Source organism: Mauremys mutica, chromosome 6 (assembly GCF_020497125.1).
Source record: "Mauremys mutica isolate MM-2020 ecotype Southern chromosome 6, ASM2049712v1, whole genome shotgun sequence".
Taxonomy (NCBI): domain Eukaryota; kingdom Metazoa; phylum Chordata; order Testudines; family Geoemydidae; genus Mauremys; species Mauremys mutica.
This window is the reverse complement of record NC_059077.1, coordinates 52,820,046-52,840,216: the sequence shown is the minus strand read 5'-3', so window position 1 is coordinate 52,840,216 and position 20,171 is coordinate 52,820,046. Positions and strand designations below refer to the sequence as shown.

General features: G+C 43.9%; 1 protein-coding gene across 1 annotated transcript in view; it reads right to left on the bottom strand.

Moving 5' to 3' along the window:
- RASA1 (RAS p21 protein activator 1) overlaps window positions 1-20,171 on the bottom strand; it is a 114,669-nt gene that overhangs the window by 43,210 nt on the left and 51,288 nt on the right. The window contains exons 9-13 of the mRNA XM_045021260.1: window positions 13,577-13,655; window positions 12,552-12,672; window positions 6,030-6,186; window positions 3,227-3,314; window positions 388-465 (exon numbers count right to left, since the gene is read on the bottom strand). Of these exons, the coding sequence (XP_044877195.1) occupies window positions 388-465; window positions 3,227-3,314; window positions 6,030-6,186; window positions 12,552-12,672; window positions 13,577-13,655 (523 nt within the window). The remainder of the gene's footprint in view (window positions 1-387; window positions 466-3,226; window positions 3,315-6,029; window positions 6,187-12,551; window positions 12,673-13,576; window positions 13,656-20,171) is intronic.

The window sequence follows — 20,171 nt, the reverse complement described above, 5'->3', positions numbered from 1 at the left end:
TTAGTAGCAGATGGCTACATTCTAGACTTAACATTTAAAAACAAACAGCAAACACAAGGAGTAAAATTTTCAGAAGCACCTACAAGTCATTTTTGAAAATGGGATTTATGCACTTCTGAAAATTTTACCCGACTTTATCTGGTGATCAGACCTTAGCGCTGAGCAACAAATCTGAAGCCTGCCCATAAAGTGTTTTATTCTATCATATATGGAAGCTGAAACCAATTCTTGAAGCGTAATTACGGCAGGTTTAACAAAATATTGCATCATGTACACACACACACACACACACACATATATAATTCACAGTTTACAAAGGTCTCAAAGTAAAACACTAAGATTGACCAATATCGTTTCAGAAAAACTACAATATCTATGCCATTTCACCTGACGTAGACGTTTATTAGATGTCCCAGGACTGGTTTTTCGTAAATTGCAAAATGTCTGCAGAGCTTTCATCCAGTCCTACAAAAGACGCATAAAATTTCAAACCAAATGAAGTCTGATCATTCTTCTCAAAGAATGGTAGATACAAGTCTGACAAAATGTCTAACTATTCAAATATTTCATTTAGTCAATTTCTTGTTTCACATATTATATTTTAAGTTATATGTACTATTCCAAAATTGCTTATTTTGGAATGAAAGCTACGTTTATATCCATCATCTAAACTGCATAAAGCATTTGCAAATCAGGAGGATTTTCTCTTTTACATAGCATTAATAATAGATATATAGTGTGACCTTTACCAATTTTCCACTGTAATGATACTGTATTAAATTACACATAGTATTTAGAATGAAGCAAAACACAGTTGCTTCTGAGTAAATAAAACTCACATGCGAAGTACAGTGCTCTAATTCTGACCCTCCCCCCAGTGTTTCAGTTTTGCAGACTCATTTCTAGCTGTAAATACTGCAAAGACAAAAATAAGTTGATTGAAGAAAAAGAGTGAAGGTGACATCCACAGCCTCCTGTCCATCTGCCTCTGGCTGCTCAACCTAAAAGTTGCCCTAAAGAGGAAAACAAGGATTCCCTTTGCAGAGGGATATCTATGGGAGGTATAAAGCCATCACAGCTGGCTCTAAACCACGTGTTCCTGGTCTCCGTCAGAGTGGGGTGCTAGAGAGGGCAGTCATCACCAGCCTAATGGCCCTTTAGGATATGCATACACAGGGATAAGTGCCATGGCTAGCTTGGGTCAGATGGCTCAGGCTGTGGTTCTAAAAATTGCTGTATAGATATTTGTGCTTGGGCCGGAGCCTAGACTCTGGGACCTTAATTTTTCAGCTCCTGAACATGAGCCTTGTGAGCCTGGGCCAGCCATGGGCTTTTTATCCCTGTGTAGACATACCTTGCAAGAGTTGGAGAAGCCCTCAGACTGCTCTAACTTGTGCTAGGGACCAGTTTGGTTCCCCGACAGTCCAAGGATTGCAAGTGAAAAGTGTACAGGCCTTTGTGTTCCATCTCCTCAAGCTGTGCTGAACTCTGTTCCAATGTAGCTAGGGATTTAACCTTTAGACTAACAGTCATCTGCATAATTAGATATCACAAGTAGATATTTGTTAGCTACATCTCAGTGCAATACAATGCTGCCATTAAAAAGGTTGGTTCAATTTTTTACCCTTCAATTATTTTTCATATGTTTAAAATATTGACACATAATATGGCCAGAAGTAATTGTCATAATACTCAGTTTAAAGTACAGTGCAGCTGGTCTCAAGTAAACAAGTTTGCTAATCAATTTATTTTCGTGTAAAAACGTTCCATAATGCAAAAGACTTTCAGACTACAGTTCCACGGGAAGATTTAACAACTTTCTTATTGTAGGTAGGGCCAACCACAGCTGCTGAAATACCTTAACAATTATACACAATATTTCTGTGGGGGTAAAGAGGACATATAGTTTACCTTTACTTTTCTAGATCTACTAAATACAGTCTTTCAGCCCTTTCCCAGTCATAGGAGAACCTCTCCAACTTCAATGCCACAACATACATTCTACTCCTCATGGCAGTGTCCATTGTGATCAAGCTTGGAGATGGAAATTTGCATGTGGCTAGAGTTCATTTTATTCACAAAGCATCTTTCTAAAGATTAATATTCTTAATTTTAGATCATATCCACATATATAAATAAGAGAACTTTGGAAACTGCTGAAAAGGAAAATTAATTTCTTAGTCCTACAAGTAAACTCTCTTTTCCAGTGTAAATTACAGATGTTAAATTTACAAACACTGCAGCTGAATAAAGTGGGATGGGAAGGAGGTAGTGGAGTACCACCATACTTTGTCAAAATTTAGGGTTAGGGTTTTTTTTTTTGCCTTTTTAGACTTGTTAGCATTATTGTAGGATAAGGAATATGGAAAAATATTTTTAAATGGTGCAAGAACAATAATAAATAAAAACAAAGTTAACTGCCACAGCACTATAAGCAAGAGTACACACAAGGTTTTGAGTCACATTAAATTAAAGAAAGTAAACAGAAGAACTGTATAAAGTACATCACTGCTGGCAGCAATAATTAATTCTGTTGCAGGGTTGATTTCCCTTTTTGATAGGTGACAAGGGAGTGAGGAGTGAAAGACCCAGATTTTGGAGACTGAGATAAGAGTCCCCTTTGCCTTCCATAAGCCTCACTTGTCACCTCTTCCCTCTCCCTTTGGTGCATTAATTCCTGGCTCCCAGGCATTATCCCTGAAAGGCCAAGAGAGGAGACAATGGCTCTGGCCTACTGCTACTACCTCTTTCTGTTATCTCTGAGACAACCTGCAGCACTGGAGATCCAGAGAAAAAACACACCTGGCATTACAGGGATAACAGTAGTCCATAAGATACAGCCACCCACACACAAGAGGGGTGGGGTGGGGAGAAGAGGGCCAGCACTCAAGTCCTTTCCCACCAAGCAGAGCTGCTTTTCTAAAAGGATGTGAGTATGAAGTTGCTAACCCCAAGGCAGAGAGGGGGTGAGCCTGCAATAACAACCATACTCCTGTGCCCACAAAATTCTCAACGTAGAATCTAGGCCTAAGTCTGTAGGGAAACTATTGACCCATGGGTTTGAAAAGTTATTACAATGGACAGGGCTTTAAAAAAGCTTTATATACTGGTCACTGTCTACATGTAGCATACTTGTTTCCTACTAAAAACCTTAATTCCATTAAGTATCAAAACACTCATCGCTTATTTAAAAATTTGCATTATTTTATATGCCAAAGCCTCTTACCTGTGCTTGTTCTGGAGTTTCTCCTGCAAAGTAAAAGATGTAATGTTCTTCACTAAAGTGCTGAACTACTATCTGAAAACAGTTTGGCCTATAAAAAAAATCAAACAAACAAGTGTTTTAGTAACAGAGTAACATCTTCACACTACTGACCAATTGCTTTGCTTGCTGATCTCTGGCAAAGTACAAATATTTTTGGAAAATCTGAGCCAACACAGTTCAGATGTTTGAATACAAACAGCATTAAAAACACAATCATTTTTTCTTCAAAAATATTCATCTTTTTTGGACAGCTGTAGCACTGAAGTGTGTGGGAATAGGAAGCTGCATTTTCACAGAGATAGAAGAAAAATACTTTTTGAGCATTCAAGTGAAAACATGTTTTGATTTCACTGAGTTATGAGCCTTTAAAACAAAATCGTACTTCACCTGTGTGCAGTACAACTAATATGCTTTAGAATATTTAAGGAACCTTTAGGACAAAGATAGACTACACTGCACATGCAGGTGGGGATGACTTTGCCATATAGCACAAAATGTGGTGATGTCATCTTGTAAGGTAAAAGAAGCACGTTAAGGTTCACTCATGTGGAACTGTCCCCTATGGACATTTTAATGCTGCATGAGATATGGTGCAATGTTGGTATCTAGCCAAGTAGTTCCACATTATGGAGTTTCTTTCCACTTTCAAAAATCTTAGGAAGTTATGTTAAGTAAGAAAAAGCTAGGTTGCATGTTCAGCCTTTACTCTTATGCTATAGTACAGACACATCAATTCAGTACAATGTATGTATATGACTACTCACACATACGTCTGTTAGTCTATAAGGTGCCACAGGACTCTCTGCTGCTTTTACAGATCCAGACTAACACAGCTACCTCTCTGATACTCACACATTGTCAATTATAGTATCATACAACTTTTTTGACAGCTTTAAATACACCTGAACAAACTTTATTCTTGTATACTTGCACTATTTTCTTTGTCACAATGGTCCAGTTTTTCTCAGATAGACTTTTAATAGCAAGTTTATTTTCTATTTAAAGAAAGTGTTTAATAATTTAGGCAAAATAGTACCCTGACCCTACACAACCCTACAGGGGGATACACTCTACCCTCTACCCCACCGCATGTGTGGTCACATAGCTGCTACTCCATTTGTGGCTGATGTGCAAGGATTCCAGGAGAGAAGGGGCTGCACACCAAATACTCGCCAGGTGATCAAGTGGTCAGGGAAGGGACAAAGCTATGTCTCCTCTTGCACTCCAATCATTAGTCAGTGGAGCTGGCTTGGTAAAGGAGGAGTAAGTTGCATCCCACCACCACCCAGAACAAGAGAACAGCAGAGGAGGAATCCTGACTGAGTCTGAATCTCTTCTTTGTGACCTCCTGGTGTGGCTCAGCTGTGTGTTGTTCCTTACTCAGAGCCAAGCTGTAAGCACAATCTAGACCATACACAGCAGCCATGCACTATCCAATTTAATTTCAACCAGCAGCAGTGTTTCCTAAGAGCAGTTCAGCAGGCAGCTTCAGTTAACTATGGAACTAGTTTAGTTACAAATGTAGGTGGGCTATACATGCCAGCAAGTTTTCACTATCACTATGCAATACTTCTATTTATATGGCCCTCATCCCAGTGTTATCTGCTTCCTAATTACTTAAAAATAGAATTAACAACCAGATGGAGCAAAGGCATCAGCGCTTTATTATTTAAGGAGGACTGGAACTAAATGTCTGCGATTCTTTCAACAGATATCTTCTCACTGAATCTCTGTTATTCTCTTACTTAGGGATATTAATGTGGAGGTTTTCCAGAAGGCTCTTCTCTGTTTTTTGGTCATGGAAATGCCATTAATGTCAGCAGACTTGCATCTAGCAATTTTTCAAAAATGTGAAAAAAAGTCCATTTGATTTAAGTGGATTTTTACATCCAAGTTGCAAAAACTCTTATTTTAATGGATTATGTTATGGTTATGTATTTACTCTTATTTATAACACAGAATGGTTTTGAAAAGATTTGTAATAACTGATTAACAAAAAAGGTGCTGAGAATCATTTCTTGCTATTTAAAATTTGAATTTAAAAATTCCACCCACAATTCTTAATCTTTTTACTACTGACCACCACTATGATCTCCACAACCTCCTGTGAGTAGCAGCCTTTGAACACAAATAGTTCACTAGGTCTTTAGTATGTATGTGACTCAATACTGCATGTGTTCTTTGCATCATGTACCTGGTACGTTAAAACAAAAGCAAAGCTGATTGTTATTTATAATCTCTTTCTAGTGATTATCATCTTTCCCAATAAATGGTTTATATCAATTAGCTTCCATTCTGCTTTAATATTGGTTTAACATCAAAAGAGCTTTTCTACCTGAACATTAAAACTCAATGGAATAGTTTTTAACTATCTTAACTTTCAGCCGATGTCTGAACAAAAAAAGGGCTCATTTTGTTGCAATTTCAACAACGTTTGGTCTCTATCCAAAATTTTATAATATGACATATGTTATTCAATTACCATTTTAATGAATGCAGTGTGCTCCATTTTTGATGGGTGGAACACACAGTGTGCTCAATGTTGAGTTAATATATTAATCTAAAAGCCTGAGTGGTTATCCTGCCTATTACTTCACACTAGAAACTTCTGATACTTTAAGAGTTCTAAAATTTCCAACATGTTTAATTTATTGCCCTGTTGAAAGAGAAGTGTATGGAAATAAATGAAGTTATGCACCTATAAAATTGTAATATTTAAACAGTGTACAACTGCATACATGGGAACTGAAAGCTACTATCTTACCTGCCAAACAAACTGTCATGAACTCCATAGACAGAACACACACTGAGATCTATTAAACCTTTGGGCTTTGTGGCTCGCTTTTCACTTTCAAAATAAATAAGCTGGGCGTCATTCCCCTCTAAAATAAAGTACAAATTCTTCCATCGCTTTCCTTTGCCTGGATAAAAACAAACAAAGGCAGTTAAAAGTCCTGTTAACATATTGTAATCTTTTGCAGAATTTTTCCTAGGTCTTAATTAACACTACAGGTAAAAACTGAAGAGGACAATTTCAAATTGCCAGATTTCAAAACAGAACAATAAACGGTTTAAACATTTAGTACAATCTTTTCTTGGAAATTAAGTTAGTGTATCATAGTACAAGAAAAGCTCTGTTATCTGGCATGTTGGGGGAATGGAGAGTGTCAGTTAGTCAAAAATTCTGGTTAACTACGCATGAGTTATACTTACCAATGGAGGGAGGGAGTTTGGGTGCGGGAGGGGGCTCAGGGCTGGGGCCCGGGAGAGGGTGCAAGGCACGGGTTCTAGAAGGGAGTTTTGGCGTGGGAAGGGCTTCGGGGTGCTGGATCCAAGTGGTGCTCACCTCGGGTGGCTCCCCACAAGCGGCAACGACATGTGTCTGCTGCTGCTCCTAGGTGAAGGTGCAGCCAGACGGCTCTGTGCGCTCGCCCGCAGGCACTGTCCCCGCAGCTCCCATTGGCTACGGTTCCCAGCCAATGGGAACTGCGGAGCCAGCGCTCGGGGCAGGGCGGGGGCAATGCACAGAGCCCCTGTGGCCGTTCCTCCACCTAGGAGCAGCAGGGACATGTCACTTCCGGGGAGCCACGCAGAGCTAGGCAGGGAGCCTGCAGGACCCACGCCAACCAGACTTTTAATGGCCCGGTCAGCAGTGCTGACCGAAGCCGCCGGGTTCCTTTTTGACGGGGTGTTCCAGTCAAAAAACGGACACCTGGTAACTCTATTGAAGATTTGTATTGGGAGATAGCAGAAATGTCAATTTCTAGAGCTTTCTGATTGGTAAAGTACCAGATAACACAGCTTTTACTGTATATAGAATGCATCTAAAAGGGCTCAAATTTGCACAATAGTAAATCCAAACCTCCACTTTTGGTCTCAATCATGTAATCAGATATGGTCAAATTGACCCCTATGCAGTTTCAGAGACTTCAATAGGACTCAGCAAAGCCATAAGGGTTGCCTGCATAAAGTCCCGTACATGTCAATGGACGAAGAGGCTCGTCTTTCAAGATACGATTAGAGCCGAACAGTTTGCAAACTAAGGCACTGTCCCTGCAAACAATTGATCACCTTCCCAAATCGATCCTGGCACCACTCCTGCAGACGTTCGTTGTCACGATCCAGGTCTGGATCCCGGTACCGGGTCGGTCATCGACGTCGATTTCAATCCCGGTACCGCTCCCCGACGCCTCGCCAGTACCGCTCTCCAGCGACCCGGTACCGGTCCGCACTGTGCCCCAGAGCGTCAACACAGACGTGCTCTGCACTGCCTTGGCCCTCGCGCTCCGCCTCATGGTCATCGCAGTCTGAGGGTTCCTCACGCTTGGCCTACCCAGCTTCAGGCCAGGGCGAGGGTAATGTGGGTCAATGGTATGACGAAGGCCAAGACCCTAATCAGGATCCTGCACAGTGGTCCTTCTGGACACCGTGGGCGAACCACCAATCCCAAGGGGTTCCATCAGGGGCCTCCCGCTCAGCCCATTCAGAACCCCGGGTTCCAGAAGCCACCATAAGTCGTCCCCCTCCAGGTGGTATGGAAGCGGCTGCACCTACCCCAACACAGGCCCCAGTATAGAGGATACTGGGCAACAGGGCTCCTCGCTTCATGATCCGCCACAGGACCCCCTGGACCTTGTGGCATCTTTGTCATCTTCTCCAGACGAGACAGTGGCGGGGACAACAACCTCGGGTCCTCCCCCGATAGACCGTCATGCCCACCAAGACCTTTTACGTAGGGTGGCATGTAATATGGACCTCCAAGCGGAGGAGGTAGTAGAATTGGAAGACCCAGTGGTGGACATCCTTTCAGCGAGGGCCCCGCCCCGAGTAGCATTACCCATCATCCGCACCAACCAGACCAACGTCAAGACAATATGGCAGACCCCCGCCTCTATCCCACCAACATCCAGACGAGTGGAGAGGAAATCCTTTGTCCCCTCTAAGGAGTATGAGTACCTTTATACTCACCCTCAGCCATGTTCACTAATGGTGTCCTCTGTGAACGCAAGGGAACGGCATGGTCAACAGGCCCCAGAGCCCAAATCAAAAGACGCCAGGCGTCTAGATCTGTTTGGGAGCAAAATTTATTCAGCAGGAGGTCTTCAGCTCAGGGTCGCAAACCAACAAGCACTCCTGAGCCAGTATTGCTATAACTCATGGAACTCCATGGGGAAATTTCAGGAATTAATTCCGCAGGCGTCCAGGGGCCTTAGTGGAGGAGCGCAAAAAGGTGGCTAGGACCTCCTTACAGGCCTCCTTAGATGCAACAGACTCTGCAGCTAGGACCCTGGCATCGGGCATAGCCATGCGATGCATCTCCTGGTTGCAGGTATCTGCCCTGCCACCAGAGCTGCAACAGACCCTGCAGGACCTGCCATTTGACAGGCAGGGCCTGTTCTCAGACAAGACAGACTCTAGATTACAGAGCCTGAAAAATTCCAGGGCTATCATGCGCTCCCTTCGTATGAACACTCCGGTGACCCAGTGCAAGCCTTTTAGGCAGGACTTCTACAGAAGACGCGGACCAGGTGGTAGAAAGAAATCCAACGGCCACCAACCTGGTCAGAACCAAGGCCCCCCCAAACCATCGGCGGGGCCTAAGCAAAACTTTTGAAGGTGCGCCCGAGGACGGCGTATCAGTCACCAACCAGGACCCTTCCCCTCCATTTCGAGATCATCTCTCCCATTTCCACCGTGCGTGGTCCTGTATAACTTCAGACTGGTGGATTCTTCGCACAGTGGAAAAAGAAAACTGGAGAGAATAACCTTTCTCCCCTCCCTCCCAGTGCCTCTTCAGGGACCCCTCTCACAAGCAACTTCTTATACAGGAGGTCCAAATGCTCCAGTCCACGGGAACGACTGAGGAGGTTCCAAGGGAGCTAAGGGGCAGGGGTTTTTAAGTCCCGCTACTTCCCAATCCCCAAGGCCAAGGGTGGGCTTTGACCCATCCTAGATCTGCGCGGACTCAAGGAATTCGTGGTAATGGTTTCACTGGGGACCATTATTCCTTCCCTAGATCCTGGGGACTGATACGCCGCCCTCAACACGAAGGATGCATACTTCCACATAGCGATTTACCCGCCGCACAGGCGCTTCCTTCGCTTTGTGGTCAATCACGCACACTACCAATACACTGTCCTTCCCTTCAGCCTGTCCACAGCTCCCAGGGTGTTCACCAAGTGTATGGCCATAGTGGCAGCCTACCTTTGTCATCAACAGATCCAGGTGTTTCCGTATCTCGATGCCTGGTTCATTTGAGGCCAAACCAGGGAACAAGTTCAATCCCATGTTCAATTCGCTCTAAGTACGTTCCACTTAGGTCTCCTGCTGGGTCTACTGCTCAACAACGGAAAGTCGACTCTGGAACCAACCCAGAGAATAGAGTTTATCAGGGCAGTCCTGGACTCCCGACTCGCCCGCGCTCTCCTGCCGGACACACGCTTTCAGTCGATGGCGAGCATCATCGGCAGCCTCCTAAACTTTCTGACTTCCACGGTGAAGATATGCCTCAGCCTTCTGGTGCACATGGCTTCATGCATTTACGTAATCAGGCATGCCAGACTTCAGCTTTGCACACTTCAGGCCTGGTTATCAACAGCATATTGACCAGGTCGAGACAGCCTGAGCATGGTGGTCACCGTCCTGGAATCGGTTTTGACTTCCCTCTATTGGTGGCTGGACCCCACGTTGGTGTGCGACGGGGTACCATTTCACAACCCACAACCCTCCTTGTACCTGGTCACAGACGCATCATCTCTGGGATGGGGTGCCCACCTCGGGGAGTTCCAAACACAGATCCTGTGGTCCACATCCGATCTGACTCTGCATATCAATGTACGAGAACTGATGGCAGTACACCTAGTATGTCAAGCATTTCGCGAGCACCTACATGGCCATGTGGCAGTCCTCACAGACAACACCATGGCCATGTTCTACATCAACAAGCAAGGGGGAGCCCAGTCGTCCCCGTATGCCAGGAGACCATTCGCCTGTGGGAATTCTGCATAGCCCACTCAATACATCTGATGGCGTTATTTCTCCCAGGGGTCCAGAACACGCCGGCAGACCGCCTCAGCAGGTCCTTCCAGCCTCACGAGTGGTCGATTCATCCAGATATCATCCACTCCATCTTCCTGAGGTGGGGGTTTCCCCAGGTCGACCTATTCACCTCGCGCATCAATCAGAAGTGCCACGTGTTCCATTCTCTCCAGGGGCACTCTCAAGGTTCTCTATCAGACGTTTTTCTACTTCCATGGAAAGACCAGCTGTTCTACATCTTCCCTCCATTCCTGCTGGTCCACAGGGTCCTACTCAAGCTGCACAAGGACACCTGCTCGCTCCTTTACTTATCTTGGAAAACAGCCTTCCTTGTAGCCATCACTTCAGCGAGACGCATATCTGAAATCAGAGCCCTCACATCGGAGCTGCCATATACAGTTTTCCATAAAGACATGGTGCAGCTTCGCCCCCACCATGCCTCTCCCTCCAAGGTGGTATCAGCTTTTCATGTGAACCAGGACATTTTCCTCCTGGTCTTTCATCTGAAGCCGAACGCTATGTGGCAGGATCAACGCATGCACTCTCTGGACATTCGTAGGGCCCTCGTATTCTATATTGAGCGTACGAAGCCATATAGGAAAACGACCCAGCTCTTCGTTGCAGTGGCCAACCGGATGAAAGCCCTACCGGTCTCCTCGCAACGCATCTCTTCTTGGATCATGGCCTGTATCTGTGCTTGCTACAACTTGGCCGGTGTCGCAACCCCACGCCTCACAACCCTCTCTATGAGGGCTCAAGCCTCGTTGGCCGCTTTTCTGGCCCAGGTTCCAATTCATGAGATCTGTAGAGCTGCAGTTTGGTCATCAGTACACACGTTTGCCGCTCACTACGCGTTAGTTCAGCAGTCTAGAGATGATGCCGCATTTGGTTCAGCGGTTCTGCACTCAGCAATGTCTCACTCCAACCCCACCACCTAGGTAAAGCTTGGGAGTCACCTAATTGGAATCGATATGAGCAAGCACTCGAAGAAGAAAAAACGGTTACTCACCTTTGTAACTGTTGTTCTTCGAGATGTGTTGCTCCTATCCATTCCAAACCCGCCCTCCTTCCCCTCTGTCGGAGTAGCCAGCAAGAAGGAACTGAGGGGGCGTTGGGTCAGCAGGGGTATATATCCAGCGCCATTAAGGCGCCACTACAGGGGGCTCTATAGCTGACCCACCGGGTGTTGCTAGGGTAAAAATTCTCCGACGATTGTGCACGCAGCACACGCACACACCTAACTGGAATCGATATGAGCAAGCACTCAAAGAAGAACAAAGGGTTAACAAGCAGCTCTGGGCTCACAAGGCCCCACGCAGCCACACCTTCTGGGCATGCTCACAACGGAGGCAGAGTTCAAAAGGGAAGGGTTCAGCTCAGTCAGAGCAAGGGAACAGTCCTACACTGATAGCTCCTGCAGGATCCCCACGTCACCTGGACCAGACCCTGCTGCAGAGCTATCAAAGGCCCCATGAAGAACAGGAATGGAGAGTTGCAACTGACGAAGAGCCTCTGGACTACTATCAGTGAGAACCACCCTGGGAGTTCATAAGCCGACCCCGTTTGTGATTTTGGATGGGGCTGAGAACATAGTAGCCAATGACCAGGGATTGGTGGTGTCTGCCCTCTAAGCCGCATATCCAACTGGCCAGTCATAGGACACTGGGTTGGAACCCGGTGGAGCAGGGAGGGTTCAGATTCCCCTACCAGAGACCAGCACAGGCTGGGCACAATGGCCACGGATTCTCACCACTTGGCGGCACTGCTGGGCTCAGATATTGAACCCCACAACAGGAACAGACACCCCATATGACCCACAGCACTTAAAGACTGGATATCACTGGTATCTAGCACAGGACTAACTAACATTTGAAACAGCAGCCAAAAAAAAAAAAGTATCCAATAAATAGGGTTTCTAACAAAGAATTGACTATTTACAAGGCAGGAAGAGAGATAACTAGCTAACTATGCACAAGAAACTGTGAAAAAACACTACATTCCTATTTATCGATCCTTGGATCACAACAGCCCTTCTGGCCACAGCATCAAACTCAGAGCTCATGTTCAGCTGATTATCCACTGTGACCCCCAAATCTCTTTTCAGATTCCCTGCCTTCCCAGTTTAGAGTCCCCTATGCTGTACATGCAGTCTGCTTTCTTCGAGTAATCTTGAACAAGTTATCAAAATATAAGAATGTAATTTAATTTTCAGGAGACTACTTTATACTTAGAAGTAAAATGTTCTTACTTTTTTTCAGAAGATACCCTTTTTTGACAATATTTTTATAAAAAGCATCCTTTGTTTTTCGACGAATTGTATTATAGATTTCTTTTCCATCCACTGCATCATTAAGCACTTGTTCTTGATGCTGGTAAAGAAAAATAATAGCCATCAGTATTTTTCAGTTCAGAAATATCAGATTGATTATAATGCTGAAAATGGAAATATTCTTACCGATGTTCTTTATTTTCAAATATCTCTTGTAATCTTATGCTACTTAATAAAAGGACTGATCAGTTTTCATGATGTCATTTTTAATAACTTACCCTCTGTATATTTTCCTACATTTATATCACATCACACTTGGTTAGTGTGGAACAGTTTATGTGGTCAGACAATTATGAGAGATGGAAAATAAAAATTGACCTGCTCCTACTTGCTAAGAAGTGTGTCCCTCTCATTATGTATGCATAGAGAAATAGAAAGAAGGATACACAGTTTAGTTATTTCCCATACAGATAGTGTTTTCTCAAAGTTTACATTAGATAACCTTTTAAAACTTTTTACTACTGCATGTCTTTTATTAAGGACATTGTGCTTTGATACTTCAGGGAGAAATCTAATGAAGCCTAGCAGTGAAAACACAGGGTGGACAGGTCAAAATTAAAAAGCTTTAACAGGTCTGGGTGAGGAAGGTTACACAGTTCTTCTCTACAATGCATCTGCTTCAAAATACGGTTATTTTGACCTTCATTTCACAGAAAATAAAGAAACAAATTCAGGGGTAAATGAAAGCAGATGTGAGACTAGAATAGTGGAGAAAAAAGCCAGAACAGCTAAGCTAGAAAGCATGTTAAATATATTGGACAGTACATAACCTAAGAGAAAATATTAGTTTTTGTCTTTACTCTGATATTATTATTGTCTCTGCCATTTGTAACAGACTGTTCTAACTAAATTATAAATTAGTTGATATCAGTTAGGACAAGTACTGTCTTCACTTTAAAAACCCCACACTCTTTAGAAATATTATGTGGCATTAAATGTCTCACCTGCATTGGGACAGGGTCTTTTAGGTAATATCCTTCAACAATTTGTTCTTTTCTGTAGTGCTCAATGATGTCAGCAATACTGTTCAAATAAAAAATTATAAACTTTGAATATGTTTTTTTCCTCCTGCTATAACTTTTTTCCAACATAAAATTCAACATTAAATTTCTCACATAAATCTTTAATAAAATCACATGCTAAGAAAGGTGATCTCACTCGTATCAGCCAGAATACAGGAGTCAGTAATAACATATTTGAGTTCTGCTAATAAAAAACATATATGAATCCTAAAGTAATCTTACAGAGTTTAAAACTGTTGCTCAAAAAGCTAGACGATGAGGACACAGAAAGCTCAATGATCAAGTAAGGGCAAATACATTCCTAGCTATTCAGCCAGGCTGAAAATTGTTATTTTATCAACAATAATTTTCCAAGTCTCATCATCACTAGGGAAAGTGAAGGGGAGACACTTCACTGTGCAAAGCAATTTCTTTCTAGGGGGTGGGAATGGCAAATAGAAAAGGTCTGTAACACAGATTACAGAGCTCATACTTAGAAGTCCCTGAGCAATCATGTTAAATTAAATTCTCATCAGCAGAACTCCTCTACAGGGAAGCTTGCATTCTAATTACCAGAGGGAATCAGGTTGAAATTGTATTTTGAAGAATCTAGGATTGGGAGGTGGCGATAGATGAAAACTAAAATTCAACATATTTCTTTGGCTTTCTTTTACTTATTTATGCATCGTTCTTATTGAAATATCCTTGATTTAAGTTAGAGTGCAATGACAACAATATGTAGGGATTCTTAGCACATCCTATTACACAGAATATCAACCTGAAAATAAAAACAGTTAAATAATTAAATACAAAATACATGAGCAAACATATTTTAATATATATTATTAGTTGGACGTATGGGAAAATACATTCATCAGGGAATATGTGATGGAATCTTTGGCCAGAGTTACACTTGCCAATGTAAATTGTGTGCAAGGCTCTCAGATGAATGGATTAGGCAGAAGAATCTAAACAGAATATGTGTAAGGTTTCATGAGCTGGGTTGTACATTCCTTATTTCAGAGTCATTAAGTGTCTTCATTTGGTATTGTGTGTTTGATATTTCAAGAGTTGATGGAATGCATGGTGTGTACTTGATGCTTAAGGGTATTTCCCACCAAATTGCTTAATGTGGATTAAGTTTTTATTCTAAAGATCAACTCAAGGGACCTTTCTGGCACTATTACTAACCCCTGTAGCCCTCTAGGTGCAAACTGGCAAAGGTCCCTGTGTCACAGCTGACTTATTAAAAATGTCACTGTTCACTTTTTATTAAGATGAAATATAGCAAACATATTTTCTGCACTCCAGAAACGACATTTTACCATCATCTCACCGACTATGATAAGATCATTATGCACTACTCTGTGTTGAGCTGCAGTAATCAGCATCCCTTATCATGAAAGCAACAATGAATAAAGCAGCCTGGCAAAATTCTACTCGCCCACTCACCCAGATTCAGTAACTGACAGGCCACTAATATTTTTTTCTCTCATCATTGTTGTAAAAGTTGGCAAGTAGATTTTGTGCTAAGGCTGATAAATTCTCATTAGAATTTTGCAAGCTGAAGTGTTATGTGAAAAGAAACTGACACTTACTGTAACTGTGGTTCTTCAAGATGTGATGCAGACATGTATTCCACGTAGGTGTGTGTGGGCCCAGCGCACCAGAGCTGGAAACTGTTGCCTAGCAGTACCCGTAGAGGGACAGCGACTCACGCCTCGTGGCTGTGGCACCTCCACTTGCTATATGAGGCACTCCAACCCACCTCAGTTCCTTCTCACTGAAAGCCCAGGAGGAGACTCCGATGCAGAGGGGACAGGGTGGGTCATGGAAAAATATGTCTGCATCACATTTAGAAGAACCACAATTACAGTAAGTGTTTCTTCTTCTTCTTCAAGTAGATACAGACGTGTATTCCACTTAGGTAACTCACAAGCAGTACCCGATCCAGGACAGGGGGCTTGGAGTCTACTGAAATAGGGATTGCAGGACTGCCCTTCCAAGATGCGGAATAGCATAGTGGTCCATAAACGTATCTATGGTCAACCATGTTGCCTCCCTGCAAATGTCTAGTATGGAAATGTCACTGGGGAACGCTATCGACATTGCTTGCACTCTTGCAGAGTGAGCCTGTATCCACTGAGGTGGTGTAGCTGAAGCTATCTCATGTGCTGTCTTGATACAGGATGTCTGTGAAGAGACTGCTTGCCTCTTCATGCAGTCCACATATGTCATGAACAGGCTAGGTGAAGCACAAAATGATTTAGTTCCGTCTAGATAAAAGGCTAGACATCGCCTACCATCCAGAATATGGAGGCACTGTTCTTCCAGTGAAGAGTGCGGCTTTGGGGAAAAACACAGGTAAAACGCCTCTTTCAGATGAAACTGAGAGATCACCTTGGATAAAAACTTTAGGTGTGGTTGCAGCATTACCTTGTCCTTGGAGGACTGTGTGTAAGGCAGGTCAGCCATCACAGCATGCTACTCACATATCTTTCTCGCAGATGTGATAGATACCAGGAATGCAATTTTCTGAGACAGGTCGCAAGGGGCTTGAATGGAGGGCCATTAAAGCAGTCAAAACCATGTTTAGGTTCCACAGGGGAACTGGTTTTTGGACTGGTGAATGTAAATGGAGAAGCCCTTTCAGAAATCTCATCACCATAACATTGGAAAAACTGATTTCCTTTGAACGAGGGGAAGAAATGCTGATATTGCTGCCAAATGCACTCAGAGAACTGAGTGCAAGGCCTGCTTTCTGAAGATGTAACAGGTATTCCAAGATAACCTGGATGGAAGCCCCTGTTGGCCAAGGACCACACTGAGAACCTATTCCATTTTGCTAAGTAGGCTGTCCTAGTGGAGGACTTCTTACTGTTGAGTAAGACTTGTTGGACAGCCCCCAAGCACAGCTCTTCCTCTTCATGCAGCAGCCATGCCATAAGGTGCAGGAAGCTGATCACAGAATGGAGGGTGTGGCCGTGATTCTGAATGAGCAGGTCAGGATGGAGAGAAAGTGGTATGGGAGGTTGAACCGACAGAGCAAGGGGATCTGAGAATGAGCAGTGCCTCAGCCATGCTGGAGGAATGAGAATGAACTTGGCCCAATCCACCTTGATCTTGAGGATGACCTGAGGTATGACCAGAATAGGAGGAAAGATGTACAGAAGAATCAACTGCCAGCTGCAGTGGAAGGTGTTGGAGAGGGAGCCCAAGTTGAGGCCCCCTCGAGAGAAGAATAGGTGACACTTTCTGTTTTCCCTCATCGCAAACAGGTCAATCGCGGGGATACCCCGTGTTGCAAAGACAACCTGGAGGACGCTTGCCTTCAGGGTCCACTGGTGGCTCAGGAAGAAAACCCTGCTGAGACAGTCTGCAAGATGATTTTGTGCCTCTGGAAAATCAATTGTACCGGAGTGATGTCTTCTTCAATGCAGAACTGCCACAGGTTGATCGCCTCTAGGCAGAGTAATCTGGAATGCTCTCCCTCTTATTGGGACACACAGTATATATGTGGTGGTATTGTCAGTGAGTACATGAACCACTAAGTGTCTGATACAGTCCTGGAAGGCATGACATGCATTGTGGATGCCTCGAAGTTCCAGCACACTGATATGGAGTGAAGCTTCCTGGTCCAACCACAGGCCCTGAACCCTCAACTAATCCAATATGACAGCCACTAGAGTGGCCAAGTGGAATCTTATGTACTTGATGAATTTGTTGAGGTTGAGAATGGAAACATTTGGGCAACTGGTCCTCAAATTTAGACATGGCTAACTAATCAAGGAAAATATACTTGGACAGCAAAGCTTGTTGACTCACGATCCTAATCCGTAGGAATAATGAGGTATAGATCTTTCTGACCAGAAGAGTCTCTGTCCTTGGGGGTAAACTTGAACCTACCCTGCCAGGCCCTGTTTACTGCCATCACCACCGGGAATTCAAGGCTGGATGGGAATACAACCCTTCAAATCTCTGCTTTGGGAACAAAGTAGCACCCTTCCATTTGCTTAGACACTGGTGGTATCGAGGCTGGTGTACTCAACAGGGCTCTCGCTGGCTTGAGGAGCACATCATTGACTAGGAGGGTCACTCTCCCAGGGATGGCGGGCTGTAGAATATCCATCAGTTTGTGTGGCAGCCAGAATTCTCTCTTCAGGCACAACTCCCCGGGAGCGAGAGCCAGTTTTGGCTCAGCCAAGACCCTTGTCCTCATCAACGGATGATGTTGTACTGCCTAGTTTGTCCTCTCCTCCTATTCTGGGGGACTTTAAGGTGTACCAAGACCTTTTACCCTATGTAGCCACATCCCTAGAAATCCAAGCAGAGTTTCTCCAGGAGGGGATGCCAAAGGTGCGAGCCTTGCAAAGTCCTGGACCAGCAGTGAGGACGGGACAGAAAGGCAGAGCAGGTCTGCTGCAGCCTGGTACGTTGACACAGCAGATACAGTCAGTACTGGCATCGCCCTCACCAGTACCGGAATCAATGGACACTTGAAAGCCGGAACTGGAGTCAATGGTATGGGGTTTCTCTCCTTCCCACTCGGTACCTGGGAAGGGTCAGATCCATGCATTCCTAAATGCTGAAACCAGTCCTAAGACAGTCCACGCTTTTCCTGGGGGAGGCAGAAAAGACACCCTGCAACCTGGAGAAGTCCTGATTGGTTTTATGAGACCTCTTCCTCAGCACCCACAATAGAGAATGGCTCCTTTGCCTTTTTGGAGAGGTGCCTGCCCCAGAACAAGAGGCAGCAGTGCTCTCCGAGCCAAAGGATGATCTTCAGCCCAAGGAGGGCCTAAGTATTAGGTCAGACCGCCTGGCCTGTTCAAGCAGCTGCTACTTGAGGTGAAGGTTCCCTGCCACCTGAGTCTACTTCTTGAATCAGCAGGTAAGTATGCCCAGTGGTCTGTGATGGGATGTTAGATGGGTTGGGATCTGAGTTACTACAGAGAATTCTTTCCTGGGTGCTGGCTGATGAGTCTTGCCCACATGCTCAGGGTTTAACTGATTGCCATATTTGGGATCGGGAAGGAATTTTCCTCCAGGGCAGATTGGCAGAGGCCCTGGAGGTTTTTCGCCTTCCTCTGCAGCATGGGGCACGGGTCACTTTCTGGAGGATTCTCTGCAGCTTGAGGTCTTCAAACCGCAATTTGGGGACTTCGATAACTCAGACATAGGCTAGGGGTTTGTTATAGAAGTGGATGGGTGGGATTCTGTGGCCTGCATTGTGCAGGAGGTCAGACTAGATGATTATAATGGTCCCTTCTGACCTTAAAGTCTATGAGTCTATGAGGTCAAACGCTTTTTAAGGTGGGCCTCACCAAGACAAAGCAAGTACCACGTGCGGGGGTCACTGTTAGGGATCGCCCCTCCACAGGAAGGACAATGTTTAAACCCCAGTGAGGGCATCACTGGGGAACACTGTCAACCAACACTATCTACTAACTATATACAATAAACTAGGCTAAAACTAAATGCAAGATTGGGAGTCTACAGCCACATAGAGCTCCGACTCCAGCCAGGGCAGTGAGCAGGGACTGGGGGGGGGGGTGATCAGGTTGGCACCACCTCATAACTAGGGGAGGGGGCACAGCCACAAGGCCCACGTGCCACCCCTCTACAGGTACTTCTAGGCAAAAGGTTCTGGAGTGCCAGTGTACTGGGTGCGCACACATCTATGTGGAATGCATGTCTGCACCTACTCAAAGAAGAACTTGTTTTATTTCCTAATGCTACTTGAAGATAGTCTCTTAACTACAGTGTTGAGTAGCATTATCATACAAAGAATCTATTTTATTTATCTACACAGATGTAAAGAGTCTTTTACAGGTAACACAAACTTGATTCTCTCAGACCAACATATATTTACCATATCATTAAAGCAGACAAATCCAATGGAATGAGCAACCAAGACACTGACAATTTATAAATGCTCATGTCTGAAGAGATCAGGATACAGGAATCTGAGTTTACAGGTGGTCTAAGTTATTTAATGAGTAAACATAAACTAAATGCGACTGGGAAATGGATTATGAACCATCACACACTACAAGACATTGATCAGGTCTGGGGGACAAAATGAACACTAATATCTCTCCAACAGCAGTTAGTAAAGCAAACATACTGCTGAAACTGAAATATACCAGAAAAAGTACAAATCAGGAGATAATAAAATTAAATTAGTAAGTGACTGGTGAAACCTTACCAGGTGAGGAGTACTATACAAAAATTTGAAGACTGTACTATAAAAAACTGAAGAATTAGAAAAGGTTTATAAGAGAGTTTATAAAGGATTCTGGGGTCACAGCTGCATGGAGAGGTAAAGAAGGCTTTTATTCATTACAAAAATATTAAAAAATTATTACCAAGATACATAAAATATTAAGTGACAGAAAGGGATTTCCAAAAGCTTGTTGACAGAGGGTTATTTGGGAGGGTGAAGGTGCATAAGAAGTCCTTCCCTCTTCCCACACATTTTTAAAAATCAGAACAAACTTTAAGAAAAATTATGCTGTCTTTTTTGAGCAAAGAAACA